This window comes from Physcomitrium patens, chromosome 7 (assembly GCF_059467195.1).
Source record: "Physcomitrium patens ecotype Gransden chromosome 7, ASM5946719v1, whole genome shotgun sequence".
Classification (NCBI taxonomy): Eukaryota; Viridiplantae; Streptophyta; class Bryopsida; order Funariales; family Funariaceae; genus Physcomitrium; species Physcomitrium patens.
In genome coordinates, this window is record NC_143416.1 from 9283060 (window position 1) to 9304624 (window position 21565).

The 21565-nt window shown below is 36.0% G+C and overlaps 2 protein-coding genes across 4 annotated transcripts; one reads left to right on the forward strand and one right to left on the reverse strand.

Annotated features, from left to right (window-relative positions):
- Positions 1-6580: 6580 nt before the first annotated feature.
- LOC112284933 (high-affinity nitrate transporter 2.1) lies at positions 6581-10589 on the reverse strand. 3 transcript variants are annotated; one of them, XM_024525325.3, is made up of 6 exons: positions 10399-10528; positions 9581-9671; positions 8648-9112; positions 8234-8552; positions 7938-8103; positions 6581-7806 (listed from the first exon to the last, which is right to left on the reverse strand). In XM_024525325.3, exons 3-6 carry the CDS (start codon positions 9000-9002, stop codon positions 6997-6999), a joined length of 1650 nt encoding a protein of 549 aa, XP_024381093.1. In that variant the 5' UTR covers positions 9003-9112; positions 9581-9671; positions 10399-10528; the 3' UTR covers positions 6581-6996. The 3 variants fall into 3 exon arrangements, with proteins under 3 accessions (XP_024381093.1, XP_024381092.1, XP_090108024.1); XM_024525324.3 differs by lacking the exon at positions 9581-9671 and having other exon boundaries at positions 10399-10589; XM_090251898.1 differs by lacking the exons at positions 9581-9671; positions 10399-10528 and adding an exon at positions 10197-10312.
- A 4202-nt stretch (positions 10590-14791) lies between these two features.
- On the forward strand, positions 14792-16368 carry LOC112284484 (jasmonate-induced oxygenase 2). The gene is made up of 4 exons (XM_024524307.3): positions 14792-14924; positions 15010-15260; positions 15349-15673; positions 15814-16368. Exons 1-4 carry the CDS (start codon positions 14847-14849, stop codon positions 16078-16080), a joined length of 921 nt encoding a protein of 306 aa, XP_024380075.1. The 5' UTR covers positions 14792-14846; the 3' UTR covers positions 16081-16368.
- Positions 16369-21565: the final 5197 nt, after the last annotated feature.

Genomic DNA, 21565 nt, shown 5'->3' on the forward strand with positions numbered 1-21565 from the left:
ATAACAGGGTGGTCTTCTCGCCCTGGAATAGGACACTATCGATGGCTAAGAGGACCCATCAACTATCTTCGAAGAGAACAAAGATCAGAGTATGTAGCAAATACAATTCGCCGCATATTAGATTTTCTCAATATATAATCACCGCTCCTCGTGGAACTCGTCCCTAGAAGGGGGGGTAATGTCACGGACATACATATAATTACCTATATGAATAGATAAAAGTATGTAAAAGTAGATAAAAGTAGGTTAATTATGTAATATCTTCTAGAGAAGCTTCTTAGAAGCTTCATAGACGCTGCTTTGACTTTATAGGAGTCTATAGTTGACTTTTAGGCTAGAAACTTGGTCAACAAGTTAGCCATGTGCCACACATGTTGGAAGCTTAAAGAACAAGCTAACTACGTGGTCCATCCATAGAAAACTTGCCTTGTAAGCAAAGGCATGTGGCCTAGAAAGTCAACATATATTGGAGGTCTTATAGAACATCGCCATGTGGCTTCTAGTTAGATAGTATATATAGAGGCAAGAGTGAAGCCGTCTTCACTCTTGTCAACTCCTTTCTTGCTTCTAGTCTAGTTTTAAGGGTCTCTAGTTTTCTTGTATTTTGGCAATAGCCATTCCAGTTTCTTTCTTAATATACATATTTCTATTTTGTCCTATTTCTTTTTTGAAAAAAGTCTCACTTACTCTTTAGCTTTCATCGAGTTCTTGTCCTTGACACCTCCACCAATTATTATCGAATCTTTATCAAGAAATTTTTTTAAGTTACAACTCTACTAATACGTTTAACTTGTAAAAACAATCTTCAGTGGAATAAAAAAGCCAAAGCATTATTTGTTTCTTTTTAAGACAGAATTTACTTCCATACCAACTTTGTATCATGTCAACTTTTTTAAGATATTCTTTATAGAAATAAATGCATTAAACTTTTTTTTGAATATAATATTATTATAAATAGAAATAGATGATAAATTCTATCTTGTAACTTTTTATTCCAAGAAATTTTCAACAACCAAGATTAACTATGAGATTCAAGACAAAAAACTTCTTGTAATTGTAGATTCATTTCAAGAATGGTATTATTATTTAGAAGGTGCTTCAAGTCCAATCTCAGTATATACAGATCATAAGAATCTCAAGTATTTCATGTAGGCAAGTATTTTGAATCATTGTCAATCTTGTTGGCGTATGTCATTATCAAGATTTGACTTCAAGATCACATATCGACTTAAAAAATAACAAGGTTTATTAGATGTTCTTTCTAGATGCTTTTATCTTGCACGTAAAGAAAAAAATATATCTTTTAATTAATAAAGAACAATCTTTTTGAAGCGAGTGCATTTTCATCTTCGAGCAATGAAATCAACATTGATTGTTGATTTGATTTTCGTCAAAAAAAATCAATCAAATATGTCCTTTGATCCTCTTATTCATAATATCAAGAATCTTTCTTCTAAGTCTCATTATGTTTCAAAGTTCAAGTTCAAAAATAAATTATTCTATTTTGAAATATGTCTATATATTTGAGAAGGAGAAGTATGTTATGACTTTTCAGTAGCAGGACGTTTTGGAAACAAGAAGTCTTCAAAACTTATATCTAAAGATTTTTGGTGGCCTCAAATGTAGAAGTTAGTAAAAGACTTTGTGTAGTCATGTGACATTTGTTTACAATCAAAAACTCCTTGTCATCGACCCTATGGACTTTTTTAACCATTGCCTATATCCAAACAACCATGGTCTTCCATTTCTATGGATTTTATTACAGATCTTCTAAGTTCAAGTTCACATGACTCTATATTTATAATCATAGATCGCTTCACCAAAATGGCACATTTTGTACTATGTACAAAATCTATTTCAGGTGAAGAAATAGCTAAGCTTTTTATTGACAATATCTATCACTGTCATAGATTGCCAAAAGATATTATATTGAATAGTGAGACTTAATTTGTATTAAGATTCTAAAAAATTCTATTTTAAATTCTAGAAATAGATATAAAGCTCACTTTGGCTTTTCATCTTCAAATTGATGGGCAAACAAAATGGATGAATCAAATTTTGGAGCAATATTTGAGATATACCATCCATTCAATCAGCCATCTATCCATCTATTCTTTTAGCCATCTAATCATCCATTCATTCAGGCATCCATTTTTTCAATCATCCATCCATCTATCCATCCATTTATCTATCCGTGTATCCATCCATCTATCTATCCATCCATCTATCTATCCATCCATGAAAATTTCTACCAATCCTAGTCATGTGATTTGATTTTTTATTTAAAAATTGTACAACACAAGGCCTTAAGTCTACGTGGAAGTACATGCCCACATGGCTGGTAGGTGGCGGTGGCACAAAGATGGACGTCTAAAGCATGGTCATATATAGAGAAAGGGATAGGATTGCATAGAGGAAAGAATAGATGCAACATATAGTGCGTGCATAAAAGAGAGTGAGCAAGAGGGAGGATTGGTCACGCCACTCAAGCAAGCAATTCATCCGCATTGAGTCCTTACAATCAGTACCCTATTTATCCATATTTTATTAATTGAGGCTATGTTATTGTTACAATAAAGTGGAGCCCATTCAATTTTCTACTTGTCATTTCTAGCTCTCCTCTACCTTCTTAAAGACTTTGTATTCATTTATGCCACTTCTCACTTGAAATTCTTCATGCTAATATCTTCATACATTCTATCTCTTGCATTGTTTTTCCTACAACTGTGCAATTCCTCTCCTCTCTTATAGTACTTCCAAATATGTCCTACTACACCAAGATCTCTCTTCATCCAATATACGCACCAAGATTGTGATAGAATCTTTTTGCTTCTATCATGATGCTTTTTCTCATTCTTTATTGGAGTCAAGCATTTTGAAATATGAGAGGTAAAAAGGTAGTGCCAAGATGATTGGACAATTTTTTTGCCATTGATAGAATTTGCATATAATAATTTGATATATTCTTCTATTCAACAAACACCTTTTTATGTCAATTATGGTTATCATCCATGACTTGATACTTTTGACTTTTCAAAAGTAGATAATTCTTTGGCAGAAGATTTAGTAAATCATTTCTCAAAATTACATGCAATAATGAAGACATAATTAAAAGAAGCTCAAGAATGATAAAAGATCAATACAAGTGCCTATCACAAGGAGCAACCACAATTCAATGTCAGTGACAAGGTATGGTTACTTTGTTGCAATATCAAGACTGCTTATCTTTGTGATAAGTTGGACTATTGTAGGTTGAAACGTTTTCTTATTTGTGAAAAAGTCAATCTTATTGCTTATCAATTAAATATATTGGAGTATATGAAGATCCATCTTGTATTTCACATATCTCTTCTTGAACCATATAAGACAATGAATATCTCAAGAAGAAGACAAATACCACTTCCTCTTATAGAAGTGGATAATAATCAAGAATTTGAGGTAGAAGAAGTCTTAGATTTAAGGCGACATCGAAGTAGGTTAGAATATCTTGTTTATTGGCATGGATATGATATTAGTGAATGTACATGGGAGCAAGTAAAGAATCTTACAAATACAGCAAAGAAAATTGAAGCTTTTTATCGACAACATCTATCAAACTAAGATGAGGATTGTAAGATCCATAAAAGATGATGAGTGCTCCTCGTAGAACTCATTCCTAGAAAGGGAGATAATGTCATGAATATTTATATTTACTCCAATAGTTACTTATATGTTTAGGTAGAAATAGATAAATATAGATTAATTTCATAAAGTCTTCTAGAAGAGCTTCCTAGAAGCTTTATAGATGTGGTATTGACTTTAGATGTGTTTGTAGATTAGAAACTTGGCCAACAAGTTAACCACGTGTTAATAGCTTATGGAACAAGTTAACTCCATATAATAGCTTATGAAATAAGCTAACTATGTAGCACATATATAAATAACTTGCCTTGTAAGTTAAGACATATGGCTAACAAAGTCAACAGATGTTGGAGATTTTATAGAATATTGCCATATAGCTCCTAGTTAGAGAGTATATATGGAGGCAAAAATGAAGCCTTCTTCACTATTGTCAATGCCTTTCTAATCTTTAGTTTTATTTCAAGACTTTCTAGTCTTCTTATTTTTGGCAATAGCCATTTTAGTTTGATATCGTATCATCTTTGAGAAACTTTTTAGTTCCTTTTAGTGATACAAGAGTATATTAAGGATTTTCTTTCTTGAAGAATCATATCCTTGATACTTTCCTCATATATGCATTGCTAAAATATAAGATATAGAATTAGTCTTATTGTTTCTTTCCATCTCTTCTTCAAAGAAAATAGACTTTACTACTTCTTCTATGATTTTTGTTTTTTTCAATGCAATTGATTAAACAAGTCAATTTGAAGATTTTGATAATACATTACATATAAAAAAATATCATACTCTGTTTGCCTATTTTACTATCAACTTCAATATATTCAATCCTAAGATCAAAAATCTCCACAAGAAAAATCTTCATAGATTTCCATCCATATATCAAAGATTATGCAATTTCTTCATTAAAAATATGTCAATAGCAACTTCTAAAGGCTATTAGATTTTAGCCAATGTATCACACATCTCTTTTGCAATATTGTATTTGCATATATGAATTAATTGCAAAGGCTTAACAATAAGTGCAACCAGTGCTTGTGCTTCTATTTCACTTGATTTCCATTTTAATTTTTCATCAATATCCATAAGACATTGTAATATTCCATCTACATGCATGTTAAACTTACAGATGTGTATCAAGTGCTTCATAACAAATGCCCATATATTATATTTTATTTTCATTTAATTGATCAATACAATGATCCATTAAAGAAGATGTCATTGCCAAATACAATCAATGCAATAGTAACAAATAACTATAAAGAAATAATTAACAAATATTCTATAAAAGATAATAATTGAAGAGTAATAATAATATCGAGCTATATTGGAGCAAAAAAAACATATATTTACTATGAGCAACAAATAAAATTTAATTAAATAAAAAACAATGATATCAATGGTATTAAAGTCTAGCAGCAATGAAACTCCAACAACTCCAATACTCCAATAGCACTCTTTGGCTTTAGCACTTCGGCACTTCAGTAGTGCTTCTTGACTCCAATAATATTCCAATAGTGCTCCTTGACTATAGTAGTACTTTAGTACTCTAGTAGTGCTCCTTGGCTTTAGTAGTACTTTAGTACTCTAATAGTGTTCCTTGGCTTTAGTAGTATTTTAGCACTCTAGTAGTGCTCTTCACCTCCAACAACAAGTAGATCATCTATATAAAATATTCATCTAATTATTATTTTTTCATCTACAAAAATCATTCGAATATTTTTCATCCAATTTTTTGCCTAACGAATTTCATCTATAGCTAAGGCTTTGATACCATGTTACAAAATTGGATGAATATCATTCTATTGCAAACCAGAATGTAGCGGAAACTAGAGTGTAAGTATCTCTAATGTCTTTGTTATGTGCAAGGTAAGTCATAACTTTTGATACATAAAATATGGAATATTCAACATATTTGTAGTTACTTGGAATACTACATTCCATTCTCTTATTTAGCATTAGTTCCATTGACATAGGTTGAGGGTATGTTTAAAACCCTTTAGATGGTATTGTTGTACGACACATTTGCCTATAAGATTTATGAATTTGTCGAGGATGTTAAGTTTGTGATGCACTTAAAATTGTGCCTACTCAATCATCCAAGTCATTGCAAAGATTGGGCCATACTTGAGGATTATTATTGTTGTCTGTACACTTAAGAATAGAATGAGGATTATTATTGTTGTCTGTACACTTAAGAATAGAATGAAGGTCTAAATTTTAAGGAGGAAGGTTGGACATCTTTAGTTGTTTGAGTTGGTGGCCAATACTTTCTTAAGGCGTCTTTGACTCCACAAATATCTCCCATATCTAAGAAACTTAGATGTATTATTCACAATACAATGTGTTGCAAAATGGATCTGCTAGTTCCCCACGCACTGCAGTGCAGGACCTAGAGACGCGCATATTGGCCTCCAACCGTTTGCAGCTCGACTGAAAGTTTCTACTACTCATAAAGAGGAATTGTATTGCACTCTCTAGCAGCTCATTGAGCAACACAATATCACACTTTTAACAAATGTATGCAACAGTACATTTAAGTTAGATGCACATGAAATCCAGGGATATGAACATTTCTGGGTGTACCATGTGTCCCTGTTGCCTAAGAGAATAGTGCTGAATGTGCTCTTCACTTCAAATCCGACCTTATCCTTTCTTTTCAAGCTGTGTGCGGAAATGCCTTGTACTCGATATAGTATCCATAAGTATGAGGTCGTGAGGTATGATATACGAATAATCACGCGCTCATCTTCAATGTGATCAACACAGCAATATGCATGCTCAGACACAAATCGACAGCATACGATGTATAGTTACAGCTTAGTAATTGCCCCATGTCAATCGGACAGGTTCTTCCATAAGAAGTCTTTTGATGAACACAGTTATGTCCACTTTCGCTTTCTCAAGCTATATTAATTGCAAAGTGATTTGGGAAGATAGCTTTACACGAATTTCAGACGACTTGTGAAGGGAAACATGTTGAAAAGTATTATGAATACGGGAATAAGTTACGGAACATCAATGCTAGAAACTACATCCAGCCTGAGTAATTTTTTGGTAGTCTTCAGAGACCTAAACTAGACAATCCTATCAGAATCTCTTACATGCACAATTTCGTGCCTCGTGTTCAAGAAGGATCTGTACGCTCATCCAAGGAGATTGAAGCGTTTGAACCGAGGCATGCGTGGGAAAAGGTATGTGACTAAGTTACATCTCCCTCGTAATCCAGATGATTTGTGAAGGTGTATCTGCGGACCCATCGTTGTAATGCTATCTAAACCAAATCGTTTGGGAACTGCTGAAACTTGAGTTCTACTGTTTCCAAAACCGGGAGGTCGTAGGTAAAAGAAGGTCAGCGTCCTCAACTGTCAGAGAGGTTTACACTTTGTTGAGCTCAACGTCAGAAACTGGGGTGGCCTTGGAATCAGTAACGGGATGGATGGTCAAATCGGGAGAATTCAGACCTCTCTTTCCACGCTCGCTTCTCGCATTAGAGGCGAATTTCATGCTTGTTGCATGCTTCCCTTGCTCCTGCTCCTCGGCACTCCACTCGGAGGCGTAGTAATCTTCTTCGGTGCTTTTGGATGGAGGAAAGAAGATCCCTCCCCACTGGGGGAAATAGATAAATACTGTTAGCGCGGCGACACAGATGACCATCACACCCATGAACTGGATGCCTTCTTCGGTTCGATACGAACCCGATGTGAAGAATACTGTTTGCAGTACCACGGAGCCTACATTCCCTCCTGCGCCAGTGAATCCCGAAATCACACCAAGTGATCTCCGTGAGATAAAAGGGATTATGCCAAAAACAGCCCCGCTAGAAGCCTGGATGAAAACCGCGAAGACGATCAAGACGGCTATGGCGGCAGTCAAACTGTCCATCCTCCCAAGCACAATGCAGAAGACTGCCCCAAGTGAATGGCATATCCACAGCGTGCACAGGCGACCTTTCATTCCAAAACGGCGCGCAACAGTATCGGAGATGATTCCACCACTTGGACGAGCGAAAAAGTTCATCAAGCCGAATAATGAAGCGATTATTCCAGCTGTGGAGAGATTCAAATCGAAGCGGTCATAGAAGTACTCAGCGATGTTGTTGTTGACTGTCAGCTCAACGCCGAAGGTGAATCCATACAACAGAAAGAACACCCATGTTCTGTAATTTGTAATTGCGTACATCAAGACCTGCCATAGGAAAAAAATATAAACAGTCAGTTCACGAAATCATGGCCGCTACATTTTAACAGTTCATAGTAAATGACACCATTTGTGAATACAGCAACGTCCCATGGTGAAAATCGAGTAACGGGATAAACCTTTAGAAAGCTATCTTTCACTTTGACGCCTTGTTTCTGCAACTGAGAATAGTTGCCGTCGGGAAGATCTTGGCCGAGAAATAGAACGAGGAGCCCCATAATTGTCTGCATCGCTCCGGGTAAGAAAAAGGCCAGGCGCCATGCAACGAACGGTGTAGAGTTGAAGCTGTTCATGTACACATACCAAATTCAGGAAAAACGAAGTCATCTTAACTCATGCCAACAATTCGATCAAGCATGAACACTTCTCTATGAAATGAAAGCCGATGTCAATAAAACATGGTTGGTACACAAACCTGTCTCGGATTAACGCGAAAACCAGAGGCATGATGAGCTGAGTAGCGCCACCACCGAGGTTGCCCCAACCCGCGGCCAGCCCATTAGCTGTGCCGACGATCTTGCTGTTGAACATGGAGCTCATCCAAAATTGGCAAGAGACGAAGGTGGCTAGAGCGAAACCGGTAAAGAATCGGACTATTATAAAGCTCGCGGCATCTGAAACAAGAGCCATTGAGTACACGGCTGGCGAAATTATCATAATCAGGAATGCACAGCCATATCGGGGTCCAACCACGTCGCACACGGTTCCCATCAGCAGACGAGACAGGATAGAACCTGCATATACGAAAGAACAGCTTTGTTAGAATGGTGAGTGTCACTGATGGAACTGAGATCGTGACTGTAGGGAATAGGTCCGAACAGTCACTTGCCAGATACTGAGGCGATGGCAGCATGTCCAACGTCGGTTTTGGTCAAATTCAAGTTGTCACGGATGATCGGCATCAGGGGCGGCGACGCGAAGGTTGCCAAGAAACATGTAAAGAAAGACACCCAAGCGAGATGAAAGGCGCGCATGTGTGGCTTTGCGAAACTGTAAACTCGGATTGTTTTCGCCTTGTGCTCAGAGTCCACCGGGAGCGCAAACTTCTCAGCGTCGGGGTCCTCTACAGTTCCTTGAATCACTGAGAATGCATACACAGGCTCTTTTCCTGTCACACCGTGCATGGACATGCCGGGAACAGTCCTTCCCCCATGTCCCACCGCCGATGTTGTCTGGTCTGCCATTGGAAACTTGTATCTGGGGCGACCGCAGCAACACTATGATCACGTGCGTCGAAACAGATCCGATGACCACTTGATTGAGTCCCAGCACTGATAGAAATGTCAGCAAATTCCTGCAATTGAATGACAAAATGACAGATATCAGAAGGCATACAAATAATAGAATGTCAAAACTTCGTTTCCACCAACCATGTCGACAACCATGAATAAGGAAATGGAGCAGCATTGCGAGCGCAGCTCGAGAACAGCAGCGGTGAAGTCAACTGTATGAATTGATCAGATCACGACTGGCTTTCTGGCATGAGAAGTAGAACAACATATAACCAACACAAATGGAATACGAATTTCGTGTATAGTAACAAAATCTTTGTATGCCTCGTGATAAGTGTAGTACGAATTCGTTCTCGTCTCAATTTCTTCTCTACTATTAGCTGCAGATGAGATGCAGTTGCGCTTCTAGCATCGCAGAGTAAGCAATTGTGTTCCTATTTTGCTATTTGTGCACCTCTAATTACGATGGAATAGACGTTGAATAAGGTACTTAGAAAAGTATCGTATCAGAGTGATGTGTAGTTACGCACACAAATGGGCAGCTGAACTTGACGCTATGCGGATTAGAAGAATCGACATGTCAGGCCTGTAAGCTTGTTGGAGAACTGTGCCATCTCACTTCTGCTGTAAAACTCATGATCAGATATGCCCCCATACCAGTGGAGTTTCTGAAAGAATTGCTAAGTACAGTAATGTCGCTTACGAATCTCTACGGCCACGAACTATGCATGTAAGCTCTTTTACGACGAGAGATAAATCTTGTAACGACTAAAGTGGGTAAATTATTCCACACCCATCTCTGAACCTCATCATCCTTGATTGTGAAAGGTACATGACAGGCTTATCCCTCCAATCCTGCAGTCAGATGAACATGGTACCTGACAACGTCTACTAGAGCACATTTGACGTTGAAAATCACTTCACTCAATGTAATCACAAATCGCACATCGAGATACCTTAATACTATCAGAATTCATCATTGTAGACATCACGCAATAGAACTGCTGCCCAAATTGAACTGCCTCATCGACTACGCTAGTGACAAGGATCCAGACATGAGCCCAATCCAAGCTCTCACTGAAATCAAACGCAACTATGCTATCGCCAAAACAACACTCCAACGCACACTCGTAAGTATCAACTTACTTGTTGCGCTTTCAGGTAGTCCACATACACACCCACATCGTCGAAGTGAAGGAAGGATGCGGACAGCAAGACAAATACACAGGTAATCACCTCAAGCAATTCTACGGAAGCTACGACGTCAGTCAGAAGAAAAAAACGCAAAAAATGAAGGATCGTCCTCAAACTTGGTGACGGATGTCCATGAGAAGGCCGCATTACTCACCGAGCTCATTCCTTGGCGAGCAGTGACGCCGTTGGAGCATGCACCACGAGAACTTGGTAATACCGGACCGGATTATCAGTGCGATGCGGAGGACCGTATGTTGCAAAATTGTGATCAACTACAAGCGCAGATTCTATTTATCTTCCGACAGACGCAGGGGCGAATGGAGAGTGTCTAAGCGACGTGGCTGGGGCTTGCGACTGCGGAGAGAAGCCGCGGCCCACGGTTTCGTGGTTGAACACTGGCGGCTTTGTTGTAGTGGGGCACCTTTCCGCACAGGTGGGATTAGGGCTCCAATGGCTACGCATAACTTCCTTCCCCGGCAGCGTATTGGAGTCAGGAATCGGAAAGTCTCCTGGCCCTACCATCATAGCAATAAATTATTAAGGAATATACTATCCATCGGAATAGACACATCACCCACATTACAGCCTAGTCTAGTTGTGTGAAAGGGATCCTCGAAGAATGAAATGGATCAGAAATAGAGTCACGAAAATGTGATATCCAGACTCTGACAATAGTTACCCATTCTACTTACTGCTCTATCTCTCTCTCTCGTGGGAAGTGTTTTGGCTCTTCCTTTTCCTTCGCATTTTCATTGTTGCAGCCATTTCCGCGTGCTCTGATCTTTGGGTTTCGACCAAGCATGCAGGCGCATGTTGTTGCATTGCCGTCTTGGATTCTCCGCCTCCCACAGTTCTAGGGTTCACTGACAATTGCTAGAAACTGGCTGAAAATTGCTCGAGCCTTGGATTCTTCTTGTGCTCTCGCTTCTAACGTGGGTAGAATTGAGTTTTTTTATTTTTATTTGTTTTATTTTATTTTATTTTATTTTTAATTGAAGCTCTTTGGGATTGTTAGTATGCATGTAGAAAGTATCCCAACTATTTCTTTTGTCTTGAATCGTTTCATTTAAAAGTATAAATAAATTAAAAAATTGAAAATCATGTGTTATCAAAATGGGTAAGTATCCCAAATTCTCAAAGAAACGGAAATCTCTAAAAAAGTAATAAAATAAAACATGTAAGTATGTAATACAAAGCATTGTGTTACATAATAAAAGTTATCTGATTTAAAGTAGCATTAAAGAAAATATTGCCAGATACAAAGTATAAAAATATTTTAAGTTACATTAAATGATTTTTTTTTTAAATAAAAAGAGTTGTACTAAAAAAAATTGTAGAAGTAGAGAACCTTGTATCATGACCTAAGAAGTTAAAGTTTTTATTTAATCTAAAATTAAATCAATTTATAAAATGCATTATGTAAGCCTTATTATATGAGTTTAGAATATCTAAACATTATTTTGAGTTTTTTTTTTATGAATTTGATATGTCATATAATAAAAATTGTACAAGTCAAAAGTGTCACCATATTTTAATGAGAATTTAGACATTTTTTAATGCCATATTTAACATGCAACTTGTTATACAAGTTGTTGATGGTTGAGCATTCTATTTACCAAACAATACTTTTGTGAAAAGTCTATAGAGTGCATTGCAAATATAAAGTTTATAATATTGTTGGAAATGTTGTAGGATATACGGCCAGTTGAATGCAATGTTGTGACCAAAGGTATTGCAAGAAACTACCATGCATTATAGAATTATTAAAAATAAACAAACAAAAAAAATTTCAACTTATAAAATTATTAGACATCAATTTATTTAGTAACATAGATAAGTTTTATATATAAGCAAGATATGTTATTTAAATTTGATAAGCTGGATTTTATGCCATTGGATGGATTAATATATATATATATATATATATATATATATACCATGAAAATTTATTTTATTAATAACTATAATCTAACTTTTTCCAGTCATTTGAATAAAAATATTATATTTTATTTAAGATTTTTTCTACGTTTTTATATACTATTGCTACAGCATTTTAGTTTTGTTGTATTAGGAAAAAAACTGAAAATTACCAAATTTGACTATTGATGTGTTAATTACAATCTTCTCTTAGAATCAAACATTGAACATTTTCTAACAGATCTGCAAATTTTCAAAGAGAAACAATAAGCAAAGAAAAGCTTCAAAAAAAGAAAGAAGAAAAAGACTCCTCTTACTACTCTTCTCTTAATTCACATACATCATCGTAAACTATTTTATATACGAAACAACGTTTCAAATTGCAATACAATTTGTTTTGTTTTTTCAACTTCAGTTCCAACTAATATCTTTATATCTATATATATATATATATATATGTATATACACATATATAAATGTAAGTTTATTTTCCAACAGTATACACAGGGATAGGGATTGGGACAAGCAGCAAGATACTTCGGCACCGTTCCTTGGAAGCAGCTCCTGAAACAATGGCACTAGATAAAGACAGAGTTGTGGGCAGGGACCCGAGTCTGTTGCATTCAAAACCATCCATCCCTCCAACTCGACGCCGCAGCCTCGCCTTGTTGCTTCAGGATTCGGAGGGTGCCATCAGCAACAAAAAAATATAATAATAATAATAATAATCTGTCATTCACACCTTGAATCACAAAAAAAACAGGGGGGCCTTCCATCGTTGATACTGTTGTGTAGGCGGTTCCAGGCGGCACATAAGCTTGGTTCGGTTGCTTGATTTGATCCCAAGGTCTTGAATAGTAGGCATCTTGCCGACTGTGCTTTGTTTTTAATGGAAGGTCTCGTGGCTCACATCGAGTCAAGATCACTTTCTAGCAATTCATGCCATATGGCTTAGCAGTGAGTTAGCAGGTGTCTGCAATCTGTACAAATATTTATTTCTCTGTTTATGTATATCTATCTATCTATCTATATATACTTACAGATACATATCAATGTCACGAAAAGCTCCTTTGAAATGGTCGATCCAAACTTAATAACTATTGCTAGGGATCCGTGGCTCTTGGGTGGTCTACATGTAATGTACCCACGTCGCTTTACAGTGGATGCGGCATCACGTTCCATCTACTGTAATCACCTCGGAAGCAGCTGCTGCCGCTGCTGCCTTCATTGCTGTTTTTTTTTGAATTTTTTGTTTTTTTCTGAGCGTGAACTGCAATAGGGATGTTCTGTTTCTAGAACTTGCGTATCAAAGCATATCTAGAAACAGATCGATGAATCAACATGCGTTCAGGAAGATGTTGTGTGAGACTGCAAAACGTGGATGATCTTTCTCGCAATAAAATGGTGCGTATGTTCGTCTTTCACAAAGTGATAAATTGAATCTCAGTTGAGAGATCGTTACAAGCGCGTAAGTGTAGATGGAGTTCATCTGCTTAACCGGAAACGGCGGTCTTTCAGTATACAGAAGATAGACCTAGCCACAGAACATATTGCGATTACAACAATAATTCCACCAAGAAACATTACTTGAGAAGAGGTCCTGGATCGATGCCTGCAATGATATCATTGAAACCTAGTTTTATTGCAGGCTTTGCACAAATTGCACTGCAATACCGGTGAAGTACGATGATGAATTCCTTCATTGCAAATGTGCGGAACTATGAATAATCAGCATCATATTAATCCTGGCTGGAAGATACCCTTGCGATTCAACTGTATTGACAACCGTGTATCATAAGGAACCAGACACAAGTGGAAAGTGCACAATGAATAACCTCCCGGAGTGCAAAGCGTGTCGGAAGTGGCATTGCAAGCCTATACATGTGATTCGCATTTGCATTAGTCACTATGGTGGCAGGGAGAATTTGAGAGAAGAGCAGACCAGCTGATGGGTCATAATGTCATGTGACTAGATCGGTATATGAATCCAGTCACGTGAATATAACTTTATTTTGTTGAATACACACAATCGCCTCGTATTTCTATTTATTGTGTTTGAATTTGTTTCAAATGATGTCTCTGTATACTTCCACTTTTTCGAAGTCATGAACATAATGCATGTACTATGCACGGCAGGCTGAGCCATATTTTATGGGCACTAAGTTTATAACTCTGTAGTCGTTTGATGCTAAGTCATGGCTGACAAAGGCCAGTTCCACACGCCAAATGCAACTTGCATCCAATTCTGAGGCCCATTTTGAGTTAATTCTTACTAGGTTCAACAACAGGTGTTGATCAGGCGTCCGTCGTGGAAACCTATCGTGACTCTCACTTGTAACTGCACAACCACTACCAGCTTTACTTGGAACTCTCCTGTTGTCGAACACGCTGCTTGTAGGGTTTAGCATCGACGAGCTGCTTGTGCTTCTCCGACCTTTGAATCAAGAACATGGCATCGTCTGATGAGAATGAAGCAGTCGGGAGTGGCTTTGCAAACGAAAAGCAGTTCGGTATGGGTGATCCGAGTATTTTGAGCAGAAAACCAGCCGACATGGTGCAGTATATGGTTGAGGAGGGGGTCTCACACAAGTCCCCTCAGACTTCATCAAACCGCCACATGAGCGTGCTTCGCAAAGGAGAAATGCGATCGAGGACGGACAGCAAGTAGCTGTGATCGACTTAGCGATGCTGGAGGACGAGCCAGGGAGAGAGCAGGTGCTTGCAGACACCATTCGAGCTTCTGAGGAGTGGGGCTTCTTCCAGGTATTTGACAAGAACGCCACTTCCACTTTGCCAACTCAGTTCATAAGATAAGGCAGTTGAAATATGAAGTTGCGATGGATGGCAGGTGATTAATCACGGCGTCCCTGATACTCTGATGGATGCTGCCATGGAAATGTCGAAGAGGTTCTTTGCATTAACCTCAGCGGAGAAAGAAGAGTTCAAAATGAGGCAAGTGGCAGGTGTTGGCTATGGCCGATTCGTGGTCGAGCGTCCAGGAGTTGCCAAAGATTGGGTTGATCGTCTGCAACTGAATAGCGTCAATAAAGACGAGCTCGAAGTTTACGACCTTGTTCTGAACAACCCCCCTGGCTGCCAGTAAGCACCTCTTTCCTCCTCAGATCTATGCGCTCTGATGACGGTTGTGTTGGTGAATCGGGAAGTGACGGAGCAAAACATTTTACAGAGGACTGTTCGAAAAGTATGGGAATGCAGTCTACGAGCTAGCCAGAAGAATCCTTGCCATTCTCTCTGAGGGCATGGAACAAAACTCGGAGTTTTTCTACAAAAAAACCGCAGCAGATGGATTCCTCCGGACGTCCATCAACTACTATCCACCGTGCCCACAACCCGACCTTGTCATGGGCACTTCGTGCCACGAAGATGCCTCCTCCATAACCATTCTCCAGCAAGACGACGTGTGTGGGCTAGAAGTACCAAAGGTCGGAAACTGGGTGTCGGTATCACCCATCCCTCACGCTTTCGTCGTCAAAATCGGTGACATACTCCAGGCAAGCAGCTCTCGCTTCTTCCATTCTCCATATCACTTACTTCGTGCTCAACTTTCCCGTCTGCCTCCATTAACTCAAAGTAATGTGCACACTGGATTTAACTCGTTTTAGCCCTCGACATGGAGCATCATTTGTTGCAGGTCGTAAGCAACGACAAACTGAAGAGTGTGACACATCGAGCTGTTGTTGCTGGTCATACTGGCCGGATCAGCATTGCCAACTTTCTAATGCCTCGGCGTGATACAAAAGTACAACCTGCCACAGAACTTTGCAGCAAAACCCAGCCTTCGGTGTTTGGATCCATGGAGTATGGTCGCTACTTGGTGGAGGTGGTTGCAACCAACCTTCTCCGAAACAAGGTCGACACACTCCGGATCAAACATCCTGTTTATGACTCATCCTCTTGAGCTTGAGTTCATGGGGCATTTTGACGTTCTGTGAAAAGGGTAAGCTCTGGAACAACAGTTTGCTTATTGGGACCTAGTTTTGCTACGTATATCAGGCATTGAATGAAGGAGAATGGACCTGAGAATAATGTTCCAACCCTTTTGCAAATAAGGTGAGCATGACATGTGAAGAATCCTTGAGAATTGGGACTATTTTATTTTGAATTTTTTCAGGAGAGGAGGAAGAGATTCTTCCATAAAAATATATGAAGAACCTTCATCTTCTTCTGGGAGGTGACTATTTTCAAACGGGCTTGTAAGTTGCTTTTGGATCCATGATTCCGGGATGGTTCTTTGCTAATTGGGGGAATCAATGGAGGGCCAATTATTAGGAGATTGGGTCATGTGGGTTTTTTATAGAATTTTTCTCTTATCCAGTACCCTCCAATTCTATTACATTACTAACATCAATTGTTGTTATGTGCTTTTTATAATTTTAAATAATAACTTTTTTATCAAAGAGAAATTTACTTTTCTAATATATTTTTATTTATGTCATTGATAGATTACTTTTATTTTTTCGTTTCTTCTTTATTCCTTTTAAAGCCAAATTATTCATTATCCACCAACTACTAATTTAATTATTTATTCGGTACTTAAGGAAAAAAAGTGTAAATATGAATTTTCAATAAATAAACAACAAAACCTTAGAAATACAACAAAAATCTAAGCATCAGATTTAAAACAATCAATATTTCATTTTTCATAAATTTTCAAAAATGTAATGGTATCCTTTTTTCATATCTATATATATATATATATATACATATATATATATATATATATATATAATATCTAATCAATTACCTAGTAAGAAATAAAATATGTAATAAGTATGTTAGGACCTTAATTGATTTCTTAGCTATTATATTATAATATTTAAACAATTCTTAAAAATTCATAGTTATGATTTTCTATTATTTGTATAAGATTTTTGATAAATTATTATAATATTTTATAATTATTAAAATTTTTTTTGTAGAAAATCATTTTAAATGATTTATTATTATATATACAAAATCAAAACATCATTTTAAGATGTATTTTAGTGCTGCAAATATTTAAACTATTTAAATAAATCAAAATATGTATAAATTAGTAAAATAGGTCAAGTATATAATATTTACTTATAATTTTTTTTAAAACCATTTTAGATATGAATTGGATCTATAATTATACTTGAATACTCCATCTAGCTATAAAAACCTCTATTATAAATAATTTAGATCTAAAAAAAACAAAAACAAAAAAAAAACTCTAATATAGTATTTTACATCTTAAGTGCTTAATCTACAAGTATTGTGGTTTTTAGAAAATATTTACAAGGTTTATTTATTAGTTTCTATATATAGAAATAATAATAAGATTATTATCAATGTTTTAAATAATTCTATTATATTCCAATATTAATTTAAGCATCTCTAATCCATTTGTACTTTGCAATAGTTGTTCTACTAACAGACATCTTCTTAAGCTTCTTTATCTATTTTTATTTTTACATGTGATAATTATTTGTTGGTAAATTTCTATAAATTTATATCTTTAATATTTAAAATATTTAAGGTTCCTAAAAACTTTCATATATTTTTTTGGTGCATATTTACTATTGTTGCATAATTCTAATTTATTCAATCAATTATTAATGACCAAATTCACTTCATACACAGATATATATAATTTTGATGTACCTTATGTAGGGCCTTAATTGTAGTCTAGAAATTAACCTATATATTCTTTATTGGAATTATGTTGTTGCAATTTTAACTAAAGTGCCTCTAAATTCTACCAAAAGTTACTTATACTACTCTGATAGTAGATTCTACATGTTAATTAAGTTTCAATTTTAACTATTAGATTAATTTTAAATATTTTTTTTAATTTTATTTTTTTACATATTAATAAAAATATATTTATACTTTAGAAAAAAATTAAAAATACAATAATACTATGATAGTTAAATAAGAACTTTGAATTCTACCTTTCATTTTGAATTTTAAAAATAATATATATATATATATATATCGATAGATGTAGATTTTTTTTTAAAACTATATTTTAAAATCAAACTTTGGTTTTATATTTTGTAAATAGAAATTCTCAATAATTTTTAATATGTATTTAATATATTCTAGGAATTATATTAAATTACTTTCAAATACTTTTAAAATAATGATTGAAAGTTCTTTGTACCACATCTTAGGGCCACATAAATAATGAAAATTTGTGATCTTAAGAAATAATTAAAAATACGTATTAAATTTTAATGTGGTTCTAAAGAAATAGTCTTAAAAAATTGCATTATTTTATAATTGTTGAGAATGTTTAGAAAGACACAAGAGTAATAGTAAGTCATACACACACACGAGTAGTAGTAAGTCATACATACACAAGGGTTTCTAAGGAGAGAGAGCTTCACACACACAAAAATCTATTGATCTGGTTGTATCTCGTATACAAGAAGAGAGAAGATAAGAGGATGAACAGTACTTCTCTACTAGACTCTAAATACTGTAGCTACAATAATTACTATAGTCTACAGTAAATATTATGGAGAGCATCGGCTACATTTAATGATCTCAACACTCTTCCATGCTCATCATAATATTTACATAATATAAGATTTATATAGATTTATGATCTATACTTTTCTGTGATCTTGTAAGATCAAGAATTGTTGCCTCATTAAAACCTTATCTAGGAAAACCTTATTTTATTTAAGGACAAAACCATAGATGAAGGAAAAAGAGCACAACATCATTTTCTTTAATTATTTAAAGAGCTCTTTAACTTTCTTATTCAAGAAAAGCAAGTCGCCGCATACCAATGCCATAAGTAAGTCGACGATGATTGTTTAATGGGAGAGCTTTGGTGAAGAGATCAGCAAGATTATTTGTAGATTCAATTTTCTTAATTATAAGTGCTTGATCAGTAATCAAGTCATGAGTATAACTAAAATACTTTGGATCAATATGCTTTGTCATGTCGCCTTTAATGAAACCAACTTGCATCTGTGCAATACAAACACTATTATCTTCATGCAAGATAGTTGAAGAATCATCATATGAAAATCCACAGGTTGTTTGAATGAATTTATCAATTGATTGCAACCAAATACATTCTCGAGATGCTTCATGTAAGACAATAATTTCTGCATGGTTGGATGAAGTTGCAGTTATTGTTTGTTTCACTGATTTCTATGATATTGCAGCTCCATGTCTTAAAAATACATATCCTGTTTGAGATTTAGCTGTTGCAATATCAGATTTATATCTTGCATCACAATATCCAATCAATTTTGGATCTGCAGATTTTGTGTAATATAATTCCAAGTCTTCAGTACCTTTTAAATAACGTAATAAATGTTTGATGCCATTCCAATGTCGTAGTGCTAGACGTGCACTATGTCTTACAAGAACACTAACTGCAAATGCAATATCTGATCTTGTAGATGTAGCTAAATACAAAAGTGCTCAAACCACTGCGAGGTATGGATATTGGTCTCCCAATATTTCCTCCTCCTCCTTGCATGGACGGTATGGATCATGACCATCACGACCACATCCAACCATTGGTGTGGACAATGGATAAACATCATTCATATTAAATCTTTGCAAAATTCATCTAATATACGTTAGTTGGTAGAGAAAAATGCTACCATCTGTAAGATGCATAATCTGAAGACCAATGCAAAAAGTTATTTTTCCTAGCATTTTCATCTCAAATTCACGTATAAGTAGGTTTGTAGCTGTAACACATGCAGTTGTAGTGCCCACTAGGTTAAGATCATCAACATATACAGCGATGATCACAAAACCAGTTTTATCTCGTTTGATAAACAAACAAGGAATTAGTGGATCACTTATAAAATTATTTTTAATTAAATAATCTCGAAGACGTTAATACCACATTCGTCCAGATTGTTTTAAACCATACAAGGCCTTACATAATTTAATACCACGATATTTTTCTGGAGCGGGTTGATTTGGAGTTCCTGTTTCTAAGCTAGGTAGAACTTTCATATAAATATTTGCATCAAGAGAACCATATAGATATGCAGTAACTACATCCATCAGATGCATCTCAAGGGTGGCATGAAATGTCAATCCAATAATATATCAAAATGTAATTGAATCCATGACTGGAGAATATGTGGATTCATAATCAATGCCAAATCGTTGAGAAAATCCTTGAGCAACAAGACGAGCTTTATAGCGGCTTATTTGGCCTTGAGCATCTCACTTGCATATTAATACCATTTTATATCCCACAGGGCGAGATGTAAGAGTGTCTACAATTGGATCAAAGACTTTCCTCTTACGCAAAGAGGCATATTCTTTCTCAATAGCAGTTTTTCATTTTGACCAATCAGAGCGACGCATCGCCTCTTTGATGGTTTGAGGTTCAAGATCATCTTCCTTGCAAAAAAGGGCTTCTATAATCATATATGCAAATGATTTATCTACCGTAATAGATGGTCTGTCCCAAATATCATCTATAGCACAATATAGAATAGATAATTCTTTACTCAACTTATTCTTATTCCTTCCAATTCCAAGATTATTTTTCATAGGAATTGAAGGTACATTATGTATGGATATATCATCATGAATTGGTAGTCCTACAAGATGAGTGGTAATTTCTTGAGAAATAATACCAGGATTAGTTAATTTTATAGCTTTCTTCTTACGTGGTTGCTTATCTGGTCCACGAGTTCTTTTATTTGTTGTTGTTATAACTTGAGGTATTATAATCAATGGCACTGCAATCTGAGCAGGTGCATTCCGAGCCTCATTAATAGGAACTCTTGTAATTCTAGGTGTATCATTGAAGCCATCAAGTGTTTCATCCGCGATCCGTTTTAAATACAAAATCTTAGCAACTTCAGTTCCTGCCAAAGATGTCCTAGGATCGGGATTCATTGTAAATGTTTCTGGTGCTTCAAATATGAGTACTTTATTTCTTTGTTGATTAGATATTCCTCCTTGAAGAGATGGGAATACAATTTCTTCAAAACGGCAATTTTACAGACGTGCACGTGATAATGTGCCAGTTGATGGATCAATAATATGAATAATGCTTGGTGAATCAAAACCAACATATATGCCTTCTTGTCGATGAGCTCCAATGATACGTCGTTGAGGTTCTGGTACTGGAATCCAAGCACGACAACCAAATACTCGTAAGTGAGATACATTTGGAACACGGCCCGAAATGAGTTCATGTGGTGAAACAGTTTCAAGAAAAGAAGGGCGGAGGCGTATTAATGCTGCAGCATGTAAAACTGTATGACCCCACATAGATGTAGGTAGATTTGCGTGAAGGAGGAGTGGCCGCATAATGAGTTGTATACGCTTTATAAATGACTCTGCAAGTCCATTTTGAGCATGTTCATATGGAACACAATATGTCAATTCGATTCCTGTTGCAGTACAATAGTCTTCAAAAG

Excerpts from the sequence above, each read along its gene's own strand:
- LOC112284933 (XM_024525324.3), bottom strand. The coding sequence starts at position 9,002 with ATGGCAGACCAGACAACATCGGCGGTGGGACATGGGGGAAGGACTGTT. Across the intron at positions 8,553-8,647 it reads TGCCATCGCCTCAGTATCTG|GTTCTATCCTGTCTCGTCTG; the intron begins GCAAGTGACTGT and ends TCGTATATGCAG. Across the intron at positions 7,807-7,937 it reads TGAAAGATAGCTTTCTAAAG|GTCTTGATGTACGCAATTAC; the intron begins GTTTATCCCGTT and ends TTCCTATGGCAG.
- LOC112284484 (XM_024524307.3), top strand. The coding sequence starts at position 14,847 with ATGCTGGAGGACGAGCCAGGGAGAGAGCAGGTGCTTGCAGACACCATT. Across the intron at positions 15,261-15,348 it reads AACAACCCCCCTGGCTGCCA|AGGACTGTTCGAAAAGTATG; the intron begins GTAAGCACCTCT and ends AACATTTTACAG. Across the intron at positions 15,674-15,813 it reads AAATCGGTGACATACTCCAG|GTCGTAAGCAACGACAAACT; the intron begins GCAAGCAGCTCT and ends CATTTGTTGCAG.